This window comes from Xiphophorus hellerii, chromosome 1 (genome assembly GCF_003331165.1).
Source record: "Xiphophorus hellerii strain 12219 chromosome 1, Xiphophorus_hellerii-4.1, whole genome shotgun sequence".
In the NCBI taxonomy this organism is placed as follows: Eukaryota; Metazoa; Chordata; class Actinopteri; order Cyprinodontiformes; family Poeciliidae; genus Xiphophorus; species Xiphophorus hellerii.
Window position 1 is genome coordinate 10,685,042 of NC_045672.1, and position 22,118 is coordinate 10,707,159.

The following is a 22,118-nucleotide window of genomic DNA, read 5'->3' on the forward strand; positions in this document are numbered from 1 at the left end:
GAGACAGATAATCTGTGAAAAAATCAATTTCCTCTGCTTTCTTCCAGTGCACCCGGTGCCAACTAGAAACAACCAATTAGAAGCAATGGGCGGGTCTTAACTGCAGCTCCTCCCCCATCTGACTCCTCCCCTTTTTGGCCCCCTTTCCCCGCCAGCAGATTTCTTGTTGTGAATGCTAATGCTAATGCTAGCTAGCATGGCCACCGATGACGGCAAGGAGGGATTGGGGGAGATTAATCTTTTCAGATTATCTGTCATGATTTGGTGACAGTTTTAACAAATATGTACAATAAATAAATAAAAAAAACATATTCTTTATGAAAGTTACATAGTGCAGCTTTAGCTCCTCTCCACCCATTCAAACTGAGGATAATGAGATCTTCTGTTCTGCCCTCCGTGACTCTTTGAGGGCACCACAGTCCATTGACTGCTTTAAGAAGAGTCTTCTTAGCAAAATGTAAACATCTAATTTTCCTAGATGTTTACTTTAACCTTTACTCTTCATATTTTTTTATCCATTTAGTGGTTTTGTTTTAAGCTCTTTGTAGCCCTTTCAGATTTCATGATGGAAAGGCATTCTAAATAAAATGTACCGGTATTATTATTACTACTACTATTATTGTTATTATTACTTTATCCACACTTACCTATTGCAGTGGTAATACATGTATGAAAACCACATGAAACCAATTTTATGTTTGCTGAACAAACACTGCAAACAATACCAACTCGTATTTCTGTTACGATATAACACAAAGTGGGAATCTTCCAATCAAAATATGTATTTGTAAATAAAACTAACACAGCAACAGGCATAGATCAGTGAACCTAATTAAATATAAAAACTAAAAGCTGATGGTTATCATACTGTGTAAAAACTTGTGCCTAGTCACAAGCCTTCACAGCCTGTTTTTCGTCTGAATGCAGTCATTAAATTAAAATACACCACAGGATTTGTTCAAATGGTTCCACTTTATTGGCATCCACTGAATCACTTTCCTTAGAGAAAAACCACGTCTCCTTTCAGGACTAGCATTAGAGAGAAACACAACAGCCGGATGGTAGGAAAATATTTAAATACTATCAAGTTTAGAAAATTGGGGGGTAAAATGTTACCAGGATCCTTTCTGGTGTACAGTAGTTTAAAGTTGTTGTTTTTTTTTAAAGCCAAAGACATGTTTATGACTTTGGTCTGGAAACAAATGAAGCTGTTCACCTTAACTTTCTCCTTTTTTTAAAAAAAAATATATATATATATTTGTGCTTCTGAAACAGCCAGGAGACTCTGCTCAGAGTTCAGTAAACATTTCTCACTTTCACAGCTTTTCCAAACCCCTTTTTTGTAAAAAAATGGTTTCCTCTCCGTTAGCGGGAGCCGTCATGTTCCTCAGAAAGCATCGACTAATTTATTGTCTATGATGAAAAGTCAAAGACGTCTGTGTGTGTTTTTTTTTCTGGCTGTGGATGACCCCTCAAAGATAGCCACATATAGTAGCCGTCACAGAGAACAATTAAAGATAATCACACCAAACGGAATAAATAAAATCAGAGCAAAATTTCATTCTGGGCTTAATTTCAATACCAAATCCAGTTGCTCCTCATCGCCACCTATCCCAGCATCCCTCTCTTCATCCCTACACCAAGACATGAATTCTCTCTTATTCCTCTAAAAAAAATATCTAATAAAACATAAAAAAGGGACTCTCATCCAAAGGGAAATATTTTGGTATTTGTTTTAGGCCTTCGAGGCTCAGAAATTCTGTACGGCTGAGGATTAAAACAAAACAAAAAAGCTGAAATGGTCCTAAAGGTTATTTCCCAGTCAGACGAATTTTAAGCTCCTCTGCTCAGTTTCGATAAGTGAAATTTATTTTTTTCCCCCGTATTTCCAAACTCTAAACACGCAACATAAGGCCTTTGTTTCCTTTCAGAAGATACTGTATTTTTAGGTTTTAGCATTTCCCAGGTATCGTTTACACACAAGCACACACAAAACAGATTCTTTGAAAGAAAACTTTGTAATATTTTCTCAGTCCAGCTTGTTTTAGCAAAACTCAAATCTAACACATCAATGAACTTAATCAGATTGATCGGATTTCTAAACCTAAAAACACACAAAAAAAGAATACTTTTGGGTTGGACACTGTTTTTGTTTTTGTGAAAAACCAGAAGACTAGAATTCATCTTTTAATTTGTTCATTTCTATCTGGATGCTTTTACTCAACACATCTGGTTTAAGCGGACTTAAAAGTGTTACTAAACTTACGATGTGATGTAACAGGTGAGAAAACAAAAATCCACCCCTGCTGAGCCCAACATGATCTTTTCACGCACCAAACTGCTTATCTGGCTGAGCGTTGATAAAAAAAAAAAAAGCCTCCAACCAAAAGGCAAGAAAAACAAAAAAACAAAATAAAACTAACGAATGTTATCCTCTTCAGCCTGCAGCCATAACCTAGACCAATTGGGGAAACGCATCACATGTGATGAGGCTTTAACTGAAACAACCTTTCACCGTTTAAAAGAAAATAAAAACAATCAGGAACACAAACTTCCGGGCTGGTGGCAGAGACTCCTTTCGGGCAGAGTCTCTGGTTCTCCTCTGCTTCTCTTCTCATTGTCTTCTAGTCCAGTTGAGTTTAGCGGGTGGACATAGCTGCTCGTCTGGGAGAACATGTGCCGCCAGTGTTGGAGGCAAAGCCAGGAGCGTCCTTGTTACTCAAACACGGGGCTGAGGTCGGCTGAGGAGGGACGTTGCAGGAGTCTGTTCAGCCTGGCAGCTCTCAGTCGGTGGAGAAGAGGTCTCCGGCGGAGGGGAGGGGAGCCAAGCCGCCGGTGACGTTGGGCAGCAGTGACAGATCCGGGAGGCTCTGGATGTGGGACTTGAGCTCCTTTCTCACCTGAGTCACTCGCGCCAGTTTCTGTTTGTACTCCTGCAGCAGAAGAAGAGTGGGGACCAGCGTTTACTAGCGGCGCCTCAAAAGGTTTTCTTTCATGAGAAATAAAAATATTTCCGGGAATGTAAACCGTCCAAAACGTTTGCGGCAAATCAAGAATCTAAACACGGCAGAATTTTAAAATAGAATAGAAGAAAACAGATTTTTTTAAAATAGATGTTGTGCTTTACCTCCAGCTTTTTCTCCCTTTCCACTAGCGCCTCCTTCTGGCTGCTGATATATTCAGTCAGCATACGGGCGAGCTGCCTGCGGTCTTCCAGCTCTGCTGCCAGCCGTCCGTTGTACTCCGCCAGCAGCAAACACGCCTCGTCCACCGTTTTTGACAGCTTGTCCGCCGCCTCCTTGTCTGAATAGGAGGTAAAGCTGTTGTTGACTTTGCAGAATATCTTTCACAGAGTTCATTTCAGTTTAAGCAATGCTAAACTATTTTTTACCCATCTCTTATTCTCTAAACGTTTATTTGATTAGTAGATTTCGCCCTTTATTCCTCAGCATGAATTGGTCAAACGCCATACAATATTTACTCCAATCCAACAACATCAATAATTAACCAATTTAAATTATTTTTATTCAATTACATTTACTTATTTATTTTTATTTTTTGCAATTAATTCAAAACACCACATGCATCAACTAATTGTTTAAGCACTTGCTGTCCAAATTTTCATACTCATTTGTCTTGCATTTGCCACCTTTGGCTTAAATCTCACTAACTAAACCTTAGAAAGAAAAAAAAAAAAAAAACTCGCCACTTTTGCCACTAAATTTCAGTCACAACATTCAGCTCCATTGTAAAATTACAATGGAGCTAAGAAAATTGAAAAACATAAAATTTCGAGAATAAAGGTGTTATATCTTATTTGACTTTATTCTTGTAATTTTATTAAATTTTTTTTCAAAGTACAACCCTAATACTCTGTTCTATAATGTAAATAAACCCGATTTAAATATATATAAATAAATAAAAAATAGTTTGTCAAATTATACCAGTAATCTTCTCTAGGAGGGAAACATCCTGAACTTCCTGTGGAAGTGAGGCGATCTTCTGGCGCACCGCTGCGTCGCCTGATGCGGCGTTCTCCAAGTCCTGCAGAGCTTTCACCAGCTCCTCTGTCTGAAAGTGTTAATGATCGAAAACACAAGGGACAAATCAGGAAAAAAAAAAAAGAAAGATCAGAAGCGTTATCTGATGCCGTTACTGTGTGATGCCAGCGTTCGTACCAGCTGATTCGCCGAGGAATCCGAGTTGCGGGGAGATGTGTGGTTTCTGTAGTCATCGTCGTCATCCTCTTCATCCTCCTGGATCTTCTGATAACTTCGTTTTACAGCCTTTTTCTCTTCTGCAGATAAATGACACAGAGCAGAAATGTGCATTAGATTATATGCATATATAAACGTAGTGAGGGTGGCTCTATATAAACATAACTATGAAGCAATTATGTCATTATTAAATGATCAAACCTGAGGGTCTGGGGCTGCTGGAGTCCTCTATGGCCAGTTTGAGCTGCTGAATGAAATCACCTCTGTAGAGATTCCTCTCCTTCCAGATGTTCAGCAGCCTCTCCATTTGCTTTTTACAGCCGTCATCCACTTCACTGCAGAGAGGCAAGAAAACAGCCAAATGGAATAACAACAAGCTTTACAAACAACAAGTGTTTTTCAACTTATGTCTACAAAAAACATTAAGAAGCTATATTTGAAATGTTTTTCGAGTTTATTCCACTTATAGAGTTCGAACAAAGGGAACAAACTACATTTAAGCGTGAGACATCAAGGCATAAACCTGGACTGCATGCAGGTTTATGTCAGTGCTAAGCTTAATTTGTGATAAAAAACCTTATTGATTTTCGTTAATTTATTTTGTTTATTTATTTAATAGGGACAATGCATATTAACTGACATTGCTATAAATGTGCCAGAATTAGCCAAAAGGTTGTTTTTCATCTGCTGTTCCTGAACAACGCTCAATTTGTCCTGCTAAAAACAAACTAATTCTGTCAATAAAGACAAGAGGAAAAACCATCAATACAAACAATAACAAAGAAACTACAGCAGAATTATCATAAAAAGTACAAGAAGTAATTAAAACTAACTCAATCTTTCATTTGGATGGCAAAACAGCTTTCAAATCTGGTTTCACAATATTGTATACAGAATATTCTACTTCAGTATATGTGAGTAAATTTTAGAAAGATGCTAAAATTAAAATCATTTGCAGTCAGTCCCAGTTCAACAGCAAAGAGTGGAGTGATTATTTCCAAATGATCCAACCTAAAATGTTTATCATCCATAGTTATATAAAGCCTCTGACTTATCACTGTTCACACTAAGGAAACTGAAAGCAGAGTATGTTTTTAGAAAACATACAGATGACTTGTTGAAAACGTACCTTGCTACATGGGAGCAGGCGTCCACAAGGACAGACTCAAAGTCTTTGGTGAACTCGGGTCCTTTCTTCTTGCTATTTTGGATGACGTCATTTGCCAGATACAGGAATGTCAACTTCCTGTTGCTTTTAGCTAGAAAACACACAGGGAAATATATTTAAAACAGCCCGTTTTCTAATCAACGAGGAAAAGTCTCTTGATACCAATTAATAACATGTCATCTCATTGTTTGTTTGTTTGATTACTGAAGGAGAGTGATTTGTGTGGTCACTAATGCTTGTTTTTCTTCATAAAAATAACTTTTAGTGTCTTATCTGCCCAGCAATTAAATCCCTGGCCTGGACCGTTCTGGAGTTTTCATGCTCTCTGTCCATGCTGTGGGTCTCACCAGTTTCATAAAAACACTACATGTACAAATAACCACCTGTTGCAACACTCGGGTAAAGCAGGAACTGACATTGCAGGGTTCATGGTTCATTCCCAACGGAGCAACAATCACATAAAATGACAACAAAGATAAAAACATCTGCATTAGGATTAAAACTACATTAAATATTGCCTGGATACCAAAATTTTACTTTAAAAAAATTAAAGAGAAAGCCACAAAAATAGCAACATGTCACAATACAGGCATAAATTTCAATTGTCTGGATATTGACAAGGTTTTTACACTTTGCTTTTAAGAAATATGCTTTTCTTTTAAAATTGTTACGATGCATAGCAATGTGAAATCACACAGTTGTTGAATATTGCAAAGTTACAATTACTTGTCACAAACAAATTATTAAACAAGAAGCTATTACACACATTTTTTTGTACTTCCATTTTGGCCTCTACTACTTCGTAAAACAGGCCAAGCGCTTAAAAAAAAAACACGTCCCCTGGTTTTTGGCAATAACTTATTGTATTTTAGAGTCTGGAAAATGAGTCACTAAAAAACCTTTGAAATCACCAGGCACTGGCCCTCACCTAGCGAAGCCCAGCCTGTTACCTAGCAACCTGAGCGAAGCCCAGCCTGTTACCTAGCAATTTCAGAAGCCAGGCCCATCACCTAGAGCTCAAAATAGGCAGAACTGAGCAGACAAAAATCTCATTATCTATGAAGAATTTTGAGCAAAAAAGTGTAATGAACTCACCTTTATCTTTCTTCAGCATCCTCAATCTCTTCTATTACTTTGTACGTAACTCGTTCTGCTTCAGCTTTCTATGCACAAGCATCTAAATCATCTGAATCTAATTTAGGGCCGTCAGTGTTTGTCCAATTTGTCTAATTTTACTGTATGTTATGGGCATACCAAGAGGAATTATAATAATGCAAGTTATTTTGTAGCTCAGTCAGGAACCTTCAGAACTAAAGATAATATATAAACCTGATTCTGGGTGCCACATGGCTCAGTGGTAGAGCAGGTGCATTAAATACAGAGGCTGTTGAATAAAGGCTACTAAAGTCACAAAAACTTTTAAAAATAAAAATGGGGTGGGGGGGACTTGATCTCTTAATGTGGCACAGTTGACAACTTTTTGAAAAAAAAATCACAAGGATTATATGTAACATCACATATTTAATTGGAATGTCAAACGATGCCTCAATTACTTTCTTTTTTCAATTCAAACTTAAAGACCGTGCATATATTCGCACATGTAATGCCTTGCAATTCAGCTTTTATACACTTCCTCACCTTGCAACCACAAACTCTTTTTTTTTTCTGAGAGATGGAGTTGAATTAAAATTATACATAGAGTTCATCCATCCATCCATTTTCTGTATATCCTTGTCCCTGGTGGGGTCGGGAGAGGTGCTGGTGCCTTTCTCCAGCTAACGTTCCGGGCGAGAGGCGGGATTCACCCTGGACAGGTCGCCAGTTTGTCGCAAGGCAAACAACCATGCACACACTCACTCACACCTAGGGAGAATTTAGAGACCAATTAACCTGTTTTTGGACTGTGGGAGGAAGCTGGAGTACCCGGAGAGAACCCACGCATGCACAGGGAGAACATGCAAACTCCATGCAGAAAGACCCCAGGCCGGGAATCGAACCCAGGACCTTCTTGCTGCAAGGCAACAGCTCTACCAACTGCGCCACTGTGCAGCCCACTTAGAGTTCAATATAATAAAAATAAAAAACTTAAAAGTGTGGGAGGTATGAGTAATGACCCCTTTGTTAACGTTGTTACCCTTAATAAATACTAATGTGACCAACTGCCTCCTGACATCGCCTAATTAATAGAAACCATATGTGTAATTTGATCTCTACATAACATGGTTATTCTATGTGAAACTGACACACCAGACAGTTTAAAACACAATAACATGAGTTTTTAGCATCCCAAGGAGAACTGTACAATTTGTCATCTAAAAAATTAAAGGTATGTAGCATTATTGCAGATGTACTACCTAAAACCCAAACAGAACTGTTTTATCTGACATGACCTAATATTTAAAAAAAAAAAAAAAAATCAAGGAATATTCAGGCATACAACTAGTAAGCTGATTTCTCTGATTTGCATTAGGTCAAGTTTAAGAAAATCTAATTTACAAAACCTCTGGTTAACAAGACACAACCTTGTAAATCACGACATCCAAAGCTACCATCAACCTCAAAATCTACTTAAAAGTGTACCTAAAGCTACAGAAATATAAGCAGCAGTGTGTGTGCCCGTCTCACCCTTCTTCAGCTCCCGGTGCCACACTTTGACGATGAGGCCCGAGTGTTTGCGGTGGTGGATGATCCACAGAGACAGAGTCTGGACGCTCTGCTGGGAGCTGCTCAGCTCCGTCAGCTTCTTCTCCAGGGCCGACTCGGAGAAGGACGACATGCCGACCGCTTCTTCTGTTCCCGCTCCCAGTATAAACTGACCCCGACCTGCTCCAAAGCAACTGAGCTCCGAGCTATTTTGAAGGAGCTCGCACAGTCATCAAAACTGAAGTTGCGCAGCTTAACTCGCAGGTAATCGGCATCAGAGCTTTGTGCTCTGAACAGAGAGCTATGTTTCCAACGTTGTTGCCGCTCTTAAATGACTAAATTAAAGAGAAATACGGTGAGGAAAACCAGCAGGAGGAAGCTGCTGTGCCTTTGTAGACAGTTGTGTTTGTTTACAGGAGGCGCTAACGTTAGCTAACAGCTAAGCAGCTATCTGCAGAGAAGTGAAGCGCCGAGCAAACCCGGTGTAAAACAAACCCGCGTTTCTAAAACGTTCCTCTACAATATTTCTAGCACATCGCCGTAAAACGAACAATAGCAAAAGACCGGGTAAAAACTCACACTCTGCCTTTGGTCGCATAAACTCATGTAAAAAATGGCTCGAAAAAATGGCAACTTGCACTTTCACCCCGTCATGTGCGTCGCAGGCAATAGACGTCACCGGTCGGAACCTAGCAGCAACCTGATGGGACCGTAACACTCATCAGGGTTCTGATCCTGAAACTGTTATTCGCCTCTTCTGGCTTTCCATTCATACCGAAACGTTTTGGGAGATGTCTGTCGGTTTATAATCGATAATATATATAAAGATTTTGTTTTACGTTGGGATAACATTGTCCTTGGTTTTCACAATTATTCAAGAAAAGAAGAAAATAATTATTTTTTTAATTAATTTGATTGTATTTTTCAGCAAAGTATTTTTTTTATTCACAAATGTAAATTCAATAGAAAATAATCCTTACTTTTTGACTTAAAATTGACCTACTGAACTACTTTCAATTACTATCTCATTGAAGAAACTGCAAGGCATTTAAAACACTCAGCTTATAGCTTTAATTTATGACGTTGTAATAACTCCTGGCTGCTGTTATTACAAATTTTATATGCTGTTCTTTGAATACTTGTTGTACTTTGTTCTTTAACTAAGAAAGAGAATGTAACACTGACCCAATCTTAAAATAAGAAACAAAAATCCACCCAATCTTGTCATGTTTGAAGAAAATATTGTTTAAAGGCTACAATTAGAAGTGCAGCTTTCTAGATGTAAACTATTCACATATATTTTGGCTTTGTACAATTCTCGAGCTATATAATATGATTTTGATTCAAATAACAGGTTAACATACCCAATTTTCTGGGTTTTGCGGGGAAGCATGGTATTAGGAGGAGAGTCCCTTTGGCAGCTTGTATAAAAGTAAATATAAGAAGATGGTTTGTAAACAAAAACTTGAGTATTACGAATAAAATATCTGATATGGAGCTGGGATTTCAGAATAAGAATAAATTGGTTAGATTGTTTCTCACACTTTTGTTTTGTTTTAGAATGCTTTCAATAATTCAAAAACAAATAATAAAAAAAGTTGTTCAAGAATCAAGTTTGTTTTACCAAAAGTATCACATATCATTATGTTTGGACAGATGAGCTCATTTTCATAGACATTTGCCTCCACGACACCGTGGCTGAAAAAAAGCACACTATCCCAGTCAAAACAGTGGGTTAGGGATTTGGAGACAGGTAATCTTCGGGCAGATTGTATTCCAATGCAAAAAGCGTGTTAAGTAATTTGAGGCTACAATATCATCCAAAATGCAAACAGATCTACACCTCTAGTCAAAATTTCTCTTGTGATGTGCCTTAATTTGAGGAAACTGGATGGCAGAAATGTAGCAGAAACAAAAGGGAAGGTTCTATTCACAAAATTCACAGTGATTACAAAAACATGTCGGGCATTTGGATGTCTTAAACTGATTGTTTCATGTTCATCACTGTACAATATTTTCACAGTTCTACTAAAAGTACATATAAAACATGAAGGTAATGCTCAGATATGCTTTTACAGTTGGTCAGTTACATAAAATGTTCATTTACTTCATTGCGCTGTCTCTCAGTTTTATGTAAAAGCAGCGGATAATAAGAATGGGACTACAAATGGGCCATTTAGGACCAACTGGTTGATTTCCAGTTGCGCTCTCCTTTCTCTAGCACTGCTGTCCTGGGTTTGAATTACGACCTTGGTTCTTTATGGAGTTTGTACATTTTCCATACGGATGTGTGGGAAATCACTGGGTACTCCAGCTTCCTTCCGCCGTCCAAAAACATAAAAGTTGATTGGTCGTTGTCAATGCCCTATGAGGGCATGATTATTTGTCCCATGTGTTTTTATTTGCATAAAGATATAGGTTTAAAGCTGTATTTTTCCTTACAATGTGTCAAAGAAGTCATAGTTCCCCTTGACCAGAAAACCAGAATCAGCAAACAAAAACAAGCAATGCATGACTCCACCAGAAATATGTTTCTTTACAATTCTTCACAACCAAAGCAGAATTTCTGACCAAAATAATGAGTGAGAGTAGAATAAAAGAAAGTGTTTTTCCTTTGTCAAAACCTTTTGCTGTTTTTTTTTTTTAGGCTTTTTGCATGTCTCCAGCTCATTTTCATGAGGGGAAACGCTACAGTCTCACAAACAAATTCAATATGCAAACAAGCTTCTTTGAATCTGCATTCCCTTGAAAGATGCAAAGTATTCCTTCCTGTCACTGGAGACTTCTCGCTTCAGAGGAGGCCTCTTATAAATGAGTGCTGCTTCTTTTCATATAGGCTACATGAGTTTTGTCATCAGAGGTGTTTGAGCTGAGTTTTGAATAATGTTTCTTGCTGTCTTCCTTTCCCTGGGCTGGCTGATGCTGCAGTTGGCTGCTGGGGAGCTAGATTACACCTCTCAGGCTGAGGGGATGCGGCTCCAGGGCGACTTTTCCTTCGCAGGACTCTTTCCCCTCCATTACACTGATGTGTCTGCTAACGGTCTGCCTGCTTTGGTTCCATGTGATCAGTAAGCATTCAGTCAATACTTGTCTTCATTTACCACCAACAATTTTTTTGTTTTTTTTAAATTGCTCTTGTTTTTCTCTTTTTTTTCCCACACTTTTCAGAGGAAGACCTAATAAACACGGGTTTCACTTGATGCAAGCCATGAGATTCGCTGTGGAAGAAATCAACAACAGCTCCGGCCCGCTGCATCTGCTACCAGGAGTAAAGCTCGGCTACCAGATGTACGACATCTGCTCTAACCCGGCCAGTTTCCTGGCAACGCTGGACCTGCTGGAGCAGCAGTACCAGAACTTCAGCAACACTCAGAGAGCAGTTGGTGTGATTGGACCAGACAGCAGCAGCAAGAGTTCCACGCCAGCCGCTCTGCTGGGGGCTTATGTGATTCCACAGGTGGGAGTCTTAATATTTGTGGTTGTGCTCATGAAATTTACATGATTTATCTCTTTTAAAGACCTTCATTGTCCTAACTTTTTTTTTTTAGAAGTACTTTTAGGATTTCTTAGTTTTTGCTTTTCTGTTACGCTTAGACGATTCAAATAATTAGACAATTTTTAACACCAGACAAATATAACGTAAGTAAAATACAAAAGTAGTCTTGAAATAATGATTTCATTTATAATAGGGAAAACAAGCTATCCAAACAACCTGACTGTATGGGGGGGGGGGGGAGTCTCCTAAACATAATTGGTCGTGCTCACTTTGCATCAATATAGAGGACGTTTGTCCTGCTGTTCGTTTGTTTTAATTCACCATTAGAGCATTTTCTAACATTAGCAACCTATTAGGTAATTCTGCATCTCCTCAATCAGACTTTGACTAGGTAGCATAAGCTCAAATGTCCCTGAGCTTGAGGTCAGGAACTAATGGCTGGACATTCCTCCGTTGAGATTTGCTGGTAGAGATTAGAATATATTGTTCCAGGTCCTGAAGCAGGAAGTAGAGCCAGACTGTTACACTGTCTCCAATATGTTTAGATTGTTGGTCCTAGGTTTAACGTCTTAAATGCAGAGCTTGCTCCTCAATTTGTTGATAACAGCTCAGTGTAAGTTCACTAAAGTCTCTAAACTTAGAAATGACTATTGGACCTTTTCCAGACTTGATTTTTCATCTACTCTAGAATTTCTTTATATTGAGGCAAGATGTGGCTCGCTTTTGAAATATTTTAATCTACTTTATGGTATGGTACTTTAAGGCTTGATTGTTAATGTCTGACAGTAATCAGGCCTGAGTGCAGATAGTGAAAGGAAGCCAAAAACAAGTTAATCACTGTTGTTTTATGTTTTAGCAACAACAGTCATTGGGCTGTATTGCTTTTTTCTTGATACATGAAATTATTATTCTGTTTTCCCTCACATAGAATAAAATTTGTTTGATGATCTAAAATATTGGAGATCATCAAAATTAATTATGACAAAATAGCAAAAATAAAATGTAAAAAAAAAAAGGTCTGTAAAGCCATTTAATATAATTTCCCACATCCTGATTGCTCACTGTAGATCTCTTATGAAGCATCAAATGAAATGCTGAGCAACAAGGAGATTTATCCATCGTTCTTCCGCACGATTCCAAGCGACAAGAACCAGGTGGCAGCCATGATCCAGCTGCTGGTCCGGTTCAACTGGATGTGGATAGCTCTTTTAGGCAGCGACAACGACTACGGACTGCAGGGCATGCAGAGCCTGTCGGAGCAAGCCCCTCACCACGGCATCTGTATCCCATACCAAGGAATCATCCCCACGGCCTCCAAAGACACGGTTCAGACTATGAGGAACATGGTGGACAACATACTGAAAACCAAGGTGAACACCATCGTGGTGTTTTCAAGCAAGACAAAGTTCCATGACTTCCTCCCATATGTGCTGGAGAGAAACATTACAGAAAAGGTGTGGATCGGGACGGAGGACTGGTCGCCGTCCACTCTCATATCCGGGATTCCTGGGATCCAAACCATCGGCACCGTGCTCGGAATCTCGGTCAAGGATGCCGCCATTCCTGGGTTTGACGAGTTCCAGAAGAACACGGTCGAGACTTTCAATGCAACACGTCAAGGGAGAGGCCAATATGACCCTCGGCGGTGGCAATGACTGTCTGCAGAGCACAGACCTGTACTCTCTCGCCAGGAACGACTTCTCCATGGATAAATATGACCTCACCTCCTCCTTCAATGTTTATAAGGCAGTTTATGCTCTAGCTCAGGCTCTGCATCAAGCTCTTGGCTGTGATTCTGCAGACTGCAGCAGGAGAAGTGTGACTCCACCAGAGGTAATCTGAAGCAAACATCTCTTTAGCTGAAACATTTAACCAACTGCTGAGCTCCGTGTCTTTGTCCTCTCCTCTCCAGCTTCTGGCGCAGCTCAGGAAGGTTCGATTTTCTCTCGGCAACTCTTCTGTGTATTTTGACATGCATGGGGACCCACCCACTGGGTACGATATAGTGTCCTGGGTTTGGAGGGGGACGGACTGGTCTCTCAGAGTGGTAGGCTCCTTCGCACCGGACCCCATCGCCCTCACAGTGGATGCCAGTCTGATAGAGTGGCACGGCAAAGAAGACTCAGAATCGGTACGGCCAACGATGTTTCACGTCTTTCAGTTGAAATCGAAATGAGCTCTCAAGCTATAGGCCCAGAAATTTCAGTCCCCATTAAATAAGTCAGTTATGTTTGTTGATCGGTGCTGGGTCACTCTGTAAAAAAAGACAATGAATTAAATAAATAAATACCAAAATAATATTATTTATTTACTTATTTATCTTGGCAAAACTTTGTGAGTTTCCAAGTTTCACGGCAGCCAGACCTTAAAAATTTAAGAAACATCTAAACTTTAGCATCAAATAAATTATTAAATTAAATCATTCAAGTTCTCAGATTCAATGCAATAAACTAAGACTGTTATTTCTTCTGTTGTTTTCATCATCACCGTTTTCTTTTCTTGTTTTCTCATTTTCTCTTTAACCATCAAATCAATAATGAATAACAATAACCATAGCTTTACTATATATTTTAGTTCTTTCACTCCCCTTCTTTATTGTTTGCTCTTTCTTAATAATGGCTTTGTTACAGAGACAAATAAACAAAAAAAATATGTTTGCAGTTCCCACCTCCATGTGCAATTTAAACCTTTAGATTTTAATTTAGTATTCTGCAAGCAATTGTGCAGCTGTTCTTTTCTTTTACTCCTGAAGTTGTGTCTTGTTTCATTTATATTTCTTCAACAAAATAATTTCTTTTCTTTTCCTTCAAACCGTGCTGGAGGTACCCGAGTCCTTCTGCTCTCCGCCTTGCCCAAAAGGTCACAAGAAGCTGCTGACAGGTCAGCATGCCTGCTGCTTCGACTGCCAGGCCTGTCCCTCTGCCACGTTCCTCAATAAAAGTGGTAATGCACACTAAAATGCGAGGTTTTAGTTTTCTGCATAATATCCCATTAATATCTGTGATCTCATTAAACAAGACGGGTCCAGCATCAGCTAGTATCTGCATGGTTGGAAAATTGTACACGTTTGATTTTTATAGAATAGATAAATAAATTTAGATGCAGTGCAGAGAGAACCAAAGCTAAATAAATTAAAATCTGTGAAATAGAAACATTAGCACCAAGATTATTTTTCAGGCTCTTTATTTATTCATTTTTTATAAAATTGCTATAGTTTGAGTGGATTGGCTTCATTTTTAAACACTTGGAAAAGGAAGATTTACTGTTTAAATAAACTGTTCAGTTGTAATACATTTACCTTTTCACTGAACAGTTGTTGTGTGTGCGTGAATGACCAGCAGGTGGCGCCGAATTCACACGTTATATTCTGACACTAATGCACAATTAGACCAAAATTAGATCCTCCTTGAATTGTTTATGAAAATGTGTACAAAAGAAGACTATGGTGCTGATGCTGATGCAAATATGCTTCTGTACAAGTTCAACATTCCAGTTTTTTTCTGACTTTGTATGTCTCTCTCTCTCTCTCTCTCTCTCTCTTTCAGACCTGACAGATTGTCAGGCCTGTCTGCCGGAGCAGTGGGCCCCCCCATCCAGTGAGGAGTGTCTGAACAGGACGGTGATACAGCTGGACTGGGACCACCCTCTCTCCATAGCTCTCCTCTTCTTCTTGGCCACCTGCCTCCTCCTGACCTCCAGCACGGCCGTAATCCTCCTGCTCAACCTGAACACACCGGTGGCCAAGTCCGCCGGGGGCCGCACCTGCCTGCTGATGCTGGCGGCCCTGACGGTCGCCGCCCTGAGCACTTTGTGCCACTTTGGCCGGCCGTCCCCGGCGGCCTGCGTCCTGAAGCAGCCTCTGTTCACCATCAGCTTCTCTGTGTGTCTGGCCTGCATCGCGGTGCGCTCCCTGCAGGTCGTCTGCATATTTAAGTTTGCGTCCAAGCTGCCGCTGGCCTACGACAGGTGGACGAAAAAGCAGGGTCCAGAGGTCACCATCTTTCTGGTGTCTGCCACTATCCTGCTCATCTCGGTGCTCCGGGTGTCCGTCGACACTCCGCAGCCTTCCCAGGACCTGCGGTTCTACCAGGACAAAATTGTCCGGGAGTGCAGTAAAACCCTCTCTGTCGGCTCCGGCATCGAGCTGGCGTACGTCTCGGTCCTCAGCGTCCTCTGCTTCTCTTTCAGCTACATGGGGAAGGACCTGCCGGCCAACTACAACGAAGCCAAGTGTGTCACCTTCAGCCTGATGGTGTACATGATCTCCTGGATGAGCTTCTTCACCCTCTACCTCATCAACAGAGAAACCTTCACCATGGCGGCGCAGGTGTTCGCCACACTCTTCAGCGTCCTGGCCTTCCTGGCTGGATACTTCCTCCCCAAAATGTATATTATCATTCTGAGGCCCCAAATGAACACCACAGCACACTTCCAGAACTGCATTCAGATGTACACCATGAACAAAAACTGAAATGGGCTCCAAGTCTGGAACTCCTTCCACGTGTTATCAAATGGCCACAAACTGTAGTGTGTTATATTGAGATTTTCATGTGGTAGATCAGCACAAAGTAAGGCGTAATTGTAAAGTGACAGCAAAATTGCACACAGATATTGATCATTTTTGGCAAAACATCAGGGAGAAAGGTCAACAGAAAGAACATGCCACAACTGTGGTAACACCAAGAAACAGTTTGTCAAACTTATAGTTCATCTGATGTTTATAGCACAGATTTTATTTTACCATTATTTTTTTTATTTTTAGTTTTTGTGTTTGAGTAACATCTTTTAAACTCCAGATTTTGACAGTACTGGTGTAAAGTAATAGAATAGAGCTTCGACTTATTAACATTTTACGATGTTTGGTATGATAAAAAATAAAATTGTATTAATGTGCTGAGAAAGAGTTATTTTATGTTGACTCTGCAAGAAAGACAATCAGCAGAAATTAATCTTGTAAACAATGAAGGGAAAATGTGGGGATGAAATTAATAAAATTGATTTTGGTCACACAATTTTGTTACTGTGGAGAGTAAAATATGAAGATGTCAGTGTTGTCATGTGACTGACGTTCCTGTGAATTTGCCTGCTCTGGGATGAAGTGAGCGATTTCTTATCCACCAACAAATAATTTTAACAGATTTACTCCTTTTCAGTTCAAGTCAGACATTTTTCTTTCTTCATTTTCTAGCTGGTGCATTCTCAGAAACATACAGTAAGTTTCTGAGTAATATATCTTTTTGTGTTTTGATTCAGAGGAAAACATTACATTTAACATCACAGCAACACATTTTGATGTTTCCCTTTGGGATTGTATGTAATAAACACACACAAAGAAGTGCATACATTGAAGGAGAACAAAAGGGATACGAGATTTTCTTTACTTTTTTTGTTTAAGTAAAATCCAAAAGTGTGGCATGCATTTGTGTAATTTAAATTCTGTTAATATCTCATCTGTCACTGCAGTAAAAACTTCAAGTCTGCTCAGCTTTTAACATTTCTGTAAAAAACGAAAAATAAATAATGAAGAATAATGAAAGAGAAAAACATCAGCAAATCAACAGAGACTGGAAGTTTTGCCCTTGAACATCAACTTTCAAGTCTTGTAACAAATTCTACTTGGATTTGCATCTGGGCTTTAACTAGGACACATCTTGACACGTGAATGCACTTGATCTAAACCACGATTAGGGTTACGTCAAGTTTTTTGGAACCTCTGACAGGATTACTTTGTATTGAGTCCCATTCATCTTACATTAAACTCTGACCAGCGAACTTGAAGAAAAGCATAATGCTGCCACCACCATGTTTCACTATGGGTCTGGTGTGTTGTGGGTAATACAACGTTTGCTTTCCTGCAAATCTTTCTGTTTGCCTTTCTGTTTTATGAACTTCATAAAACAACTGAAATTCAATTAAGATAAAGTCACCTGCTTTAGATAATTATATATATATATATATATATAAAACACTGTTTGAGGTTGTAACGCACAAGGGTTAAGCATAGAAATAGTTTTCATTTGATAAAAACAAGGATAAATGTGATTAAGTTGAAAGGGTGTGAATACAAGCAACAGGAAGTTAAAAGAAGCCAACACATTTTCATGAAATCTTTATTCTTTGGCTGCTTTGACAACTAAAATGACATTTTCTGTCGCAGCAATTTCAAACTGCAGCCGCGCATCACAGTACCACGTAAAATAAATGCTAAATCTGTGTATCTGTGTATGCGTGTGCGCTCGTGCGTGTGCACTGTTGGCTGCTGTGTGCGAGGAGGGAGAGATGAAAGGCCCCTTTGTAGCAGGGAGGTCAGCACTGTTGACCAGTAGATGTGTGAGTAGAGCCCCAGCTCAGCTTTCCCACAGTCTGTCCTTCCACTCGCAGCCAAAGACCCTCCGTCAACAATCGAAGTGTGCCACGGCTGAACAAGCAGGAGTTTTATTGTCGCAGCGCATAAAGGCCAAAGCTAAAGGCGCTCTGGAGTTCACAAGTCTTATTCGCGTTTGATTCTGATTTTAAAACAGAGGAAGTTAAAAGAAGAAAAAAAGAAGCAGTATGATTTTATTTTTAACTTTTGCTGTTCAATGCTAAAAAAAAACATAATCCTATAAACATATGCAAAAGGGACATTTGTAATAAAAAATAAAGACTATAAAGATGTTTTTTCTTTTCCAGCTACAACTTTTGGCACCGGCGCTGTCAGGCAACCATGAATGAAATGTGTTTTGCTTACAAATTTCATTTAACTAACATTGCAGCAGATTATTCCACAGCAACAATCAACGAGTGAGTGATTGTAATCTTTCTCCTAATAGCTTCCCACTGGATGACACTGATGGATCAAGCTCTGCCATTATTATTCCCTGGATGCCTGTCAGGAGATGCGCCCTGGATTCCCCTGAGTGGCTGCTGAGGGTGAGATAAGCAGCAGCTCCTGATGGGAGGCAGGCAGCACATCGGTGCAACGCTGACTCATTTATTGGGGACGGTTTTATCTCTACTGGTCACCTTGAGATCGCCTCACCTCTCTTTAGTGATGGGAGTCCTGGCGATTCACGCCAAAGCTGTTGCTGCAACACGTGGCTTTGTCATGCTGATATTACTCCATGAACAAGAAGCAGCTCTTCCAGAGACATGAAAGAGAACGTCAGTGCACTCCTCTGTCCACAGCAACGGGATGTCAGAATAAAGACGACATCAGAGTGTTAGAGATTATATCTTTAGATTCGGACACTACAAATGTGTGTTTGTCATCGACCAGAAGAGTTATTTTATTTGTCTCAGTCTCATTATAGATGCTCTAATATCTAAAACATTTCCTTGAAATATGTTGAAATCTCAGACTGAAAGTGAAGGAATATTGGTTTTGTGTTGATTTCGTCCTGTGTTTTTAACAAAACAAAATTAGACTCAGTGATAAAACCATTTTTTTGTTTGTTTTTTGGTAAGCAAATTCTTATCTAAATGACTTTATGTTTCAAAGAATTCACAATGCCATGCTAGCTAGCTAGCTAGCTAGCAAGATTCAGATGACAGTAGGAAGAGAAATAGGCCCACAGCATCACAGGTCCTCCATCATGCTTAACAGTGGGAAAGACGCCATTGTGCTGCAGTTCTGCAACCTTAAGCTCTGGAGATTTTTCTTTTATCCACTCATAGCAACCTGCTCACTGTGTGTGGCTGCAAGGTCAGTCTGGTTTATGTGGCAACTTAATCTTTAATCCTATATCCTCATAAAGAATAATAATAATCCTTTTCCTTTGGGTGATTTTCTGGTTTCCTCTAATGAGTTTTAGTTTTATAGAGCTAAAATAACAGCACTCATGTTTTCAAAGATTAAAGCTAGAAAATATAAACTCAGTTACAATTGAAAGTTTGTGCAATTAAACATAACCTGGTTTTCAAAAAGAATTTGGTTCCTCTCAGTGCAATATATATTGGATTGTCATCACTGTAGTATAAAAGCTGCCTGTTGCTAATTTGACTAATTGACACCTGAGGTGGAAGTCATTTTAAATAGCTTATCCTTTGTAGGGACACTAAATAGTTAGCATTGAAGCCTAAAATCTATTTTCAACATCACAACATCAAGAGTGATTGCATCTTTTTTTTATTAATTGTCACACCAGCTTGAGAAATTAAAAAACAAAAAGGTCAAAACCTTGAAAGAAAAGTATTAACATCAACATCCAACCAGACAATATCAGTACATACATCCACTTGTGGGCTAATAACTAAAATTTGGCATAGAAAGTTTAAAACAGAAGAGAAATATTCTCAAAAAATGGCTGTCAGTAACACACAGTGAGGCAGAAACATATACTGTTACATAAAGCAGACCCAAGATAAACTCCACCGGAGTAAAAAAACAATCACATCACAAAAAAACAACTATGTCACTCAAAATGAATCCTCAGTTTTTAACACGAAGAAAGACAAATCAGGCAACAAGAGGGAAAGCACATTGCGTTTACTTGTCCATCAATGTGATGAGACAATAAATGAACCCACGCTGAAAGAGCAGGATGGAAATAAATTTCCTACATAGTGAGGGAGAGAACGGCTCCCCTCAGGTCTCAAGGAAGTCTCTCTACCACGGCCTCCACACCGGGCCTCTGCTGCTGCTGCTGCTGCTGCTGCTGCTGTCCGGCTGTGAGTCGGGTCTGAGCGGGGAGCAGCTGCTGGCTCTCTGTGTCTGACGGAGCGTCTGCTCTGGCTGCCGGAGGACCTGCTGAGGTCCGGCCGAGGCCTCCGTGGTTGAGCCGACGGACAGGAAGTGAACCGAGTCCCTCAGGCAGCGGGAGTAACTCTGACAGAGACCCGACTTGCAGCTGCTGCCTCAGGAAGCTCACCGTCATCTCCAGGATGTCGGCCTTCTCCAGCTTGGAGTTGGGCTCCTGCTTGTGGAACTCCTTCTCCAGGATGACCTTGAGCTGCTCGATGCAGGTGTTGATGCGGTCCCTGCGCATTTTCTCCACTATGGGTTTCCTTAGCTGGGAAGGAACAGGCAGACGGGTAAGAAACCTGCTTCAGACGGGGGTTTCTGCTTTCAGAATCACAAACAAAAACAGTTTTCTACTCACTTTTATGTTGTCTCTCTCAGACATCCTGAGGTGGTGGATAGAGGAGTAGCTGTTGGGGCAGGGGGACATGTCTGCAGGTGAGCTGAGGTGCTTCTCGCAGGGCAACACGCTTGGCTCTGATTTCTCTGGAGGAGCTTGCTCCCGGTTTTATACTGCCTCATTAGCATAACAAAGCCAAGCGGTTCAGGCCGGGCTGGGGTTCCCACACTCTGACCAGTGGGACTCCCAGCTCCACAATGGAGGACGCGTCAATAAATCAGAGAGAGAGAGCATATCTGTGCCTGGTGTGGTTCCCAAGATAAGCAACAGGTAATTAAAAGTGTATCAAGGGGTCATCTGAGAATTTATCAGGTTAGATGGAGATTTCTTTATTTATTTTTTATTTTTTTGGAACACATTAAAAGAGATGATCATCGCGCACATTCTTTGAATATTTCCTTTAGAGTCTGAACTGTTGGATGTAGATCATGTGTGTCTCTTTACCCCAAAAACTCTCAGTCTTCAGTTAGTTGTTATTCTGCAGGTCACAGAGGAAATCTGCTGTTGACCAGGCCTCTTGTTTTTCCTGCGGGTCTGCTGCAGACCCGGTGTCAAATTATAGTGTCCTCAGTTGGCAAGACGAGTGGGCTGGCCGTGTCCCCCAAAGGGCCCGTATGACTGAATGGCCCCAGATGTGTGGCTGGCCTTGTGTGGAGCAGTCTTCTTCCCAACATCAGGGTGAATGTGTGCAGCTCCTCCAGGATCCTCTGGGAATGTTAATTGATCCTCCGTCATGAGACAAACAGGAACCCTGTGTCTGAGTCCATCTGGGGACAATTAAGTCTACTGGCTTCTGGTGAAGAGTGTTTTCAGTCGCCAACTATAGCTATTGCATATTTAAATATATAAATATACATGTATATTTATAAAGGTGCACTAGTAGTACCAGAATCATTACATTTTTAGGCATAATCTGCTAGTGTAATATGATTCATGTCCTGTTTACACTTTAATGACATTACAACCAGAAACTTCAATGTATTTTATTGGGATCTACTGTGACAGATCTACAGTATGTTGTGTATATCTATAAAGTAGAATTAACTTTGTCTTTTTCATGTAAAACTCTGAAGTTGTTGTGTTGTTTCTGCATCTGCTTTCATCCCAAGCCACTTACAAATTATAAAATAGCAATGCGGAGAAGAGTGGCTCCCATTTCTTCAGACTCTTTGAGTCGGCACTCTGTTTTGCGTCTCCACCCGCTGAAATGTTTACACTTTCTTTTTTTTTGCTTTGACTAGGCCATTCTAACACACACAAACATGCGTGTTAGATCTGTTGCTGTCCTGCTGGAAGCTGCACCTTTTTGCTCCAGTGTCAATTAATTGTGACCTCTATCAGGTTTCCCTGCGCCTGCTAAAGAAAGACACCCTCACAGCATAATGCTGCCACCACTTGTTTCTCCTTGTTGAAAGTTAAATTTGGTATCAGTTCACCAGAGCAACTGCTTCTCTTCATTTTTTTGTGTGTCCCGT

The 22,118-nt window shown here is 40.1% G+C and overlaps 3 protein-coding genes across 3 annotated transcripts; 1 reads left to right on the forward strand and 2 right to left on the reverse strand.

Annotated features, from left to right (window-relative positions):
- Window positions 1–953: 953 nt before the first annotated feature.
- rprd1b (regulation of nuclear pre-mRNA domain containing 1B) lies at window positions 954–8,688 on the reverse strand. The gene is made up of 7 exons (XM_032571222.1): window positions 8,011–8,688; window positions 5,347–5,476; window positions 4,419–4,552; window positions 4,179–4,297; window positions 3,945–4,071; window positions 3,128–3,303; window positions 954–2,933 (listed from the first exon to the last, which is right to left on the reverse strand). The coding sequence occupies exons 1-7, from the start codon at window positions 8,159–8,161 to the stop codon at window positions 2,784–2,786; spliced, it is 987 nt and encodes a 328-aa protein (XP_032427113.1). The 5' UTR covers window positions 8,162–8,688; the 3' UTR covers window positions 954–2,783.
- Window positions 8,689–10,904: 2,216 nt separating this feature from the next.
- Window positions 10,905–16,639, forward strand: tas1r1 (taste receptor, type 1, member 1). Its single transcript, XM_032562276.1, is given in 7 exon segments — window positions 10,905–11,096; window positions 11,197–11,485; window positions 12,592–13,125; window positions 13,127–13,357; window positions 13,437–13,655; window positions 14,347–14,467; window positions 15,070–16,639. Coding segments are annotated over 7 exon segments (2,505 nt in total). The 5' UTR covers window positions 10,905–10,911; the 3' UTR covers window positions 15,996–16,639.
- A 2,975-nt stretch (window positions 16,640–19,614) lies between these two features.
- her12 (hairy-related 12) lies at window positions 19,615–20,787 on the reverse strand. Its single transcript, XM_032562017.1, has 2 exons — window positions 20,605–20,787; window positions 19,615–20,514 (listed from the first exon to the last, which is right to left on the reverse strand). Exons 1-2 carry the CDS (start codon window positions 20,671–20,673, stop codon window positions 20,098–20,100), a joined length of 486 nt encoding a protein of 161 aa, XP_032417908.1. The 5' UTR covers window positions 20,674–20,787; the 3' UTR covers window positions 19,615–20,097.
- Window positions 20,788–22,118: the final 1,331 nt, after the last annotated feature.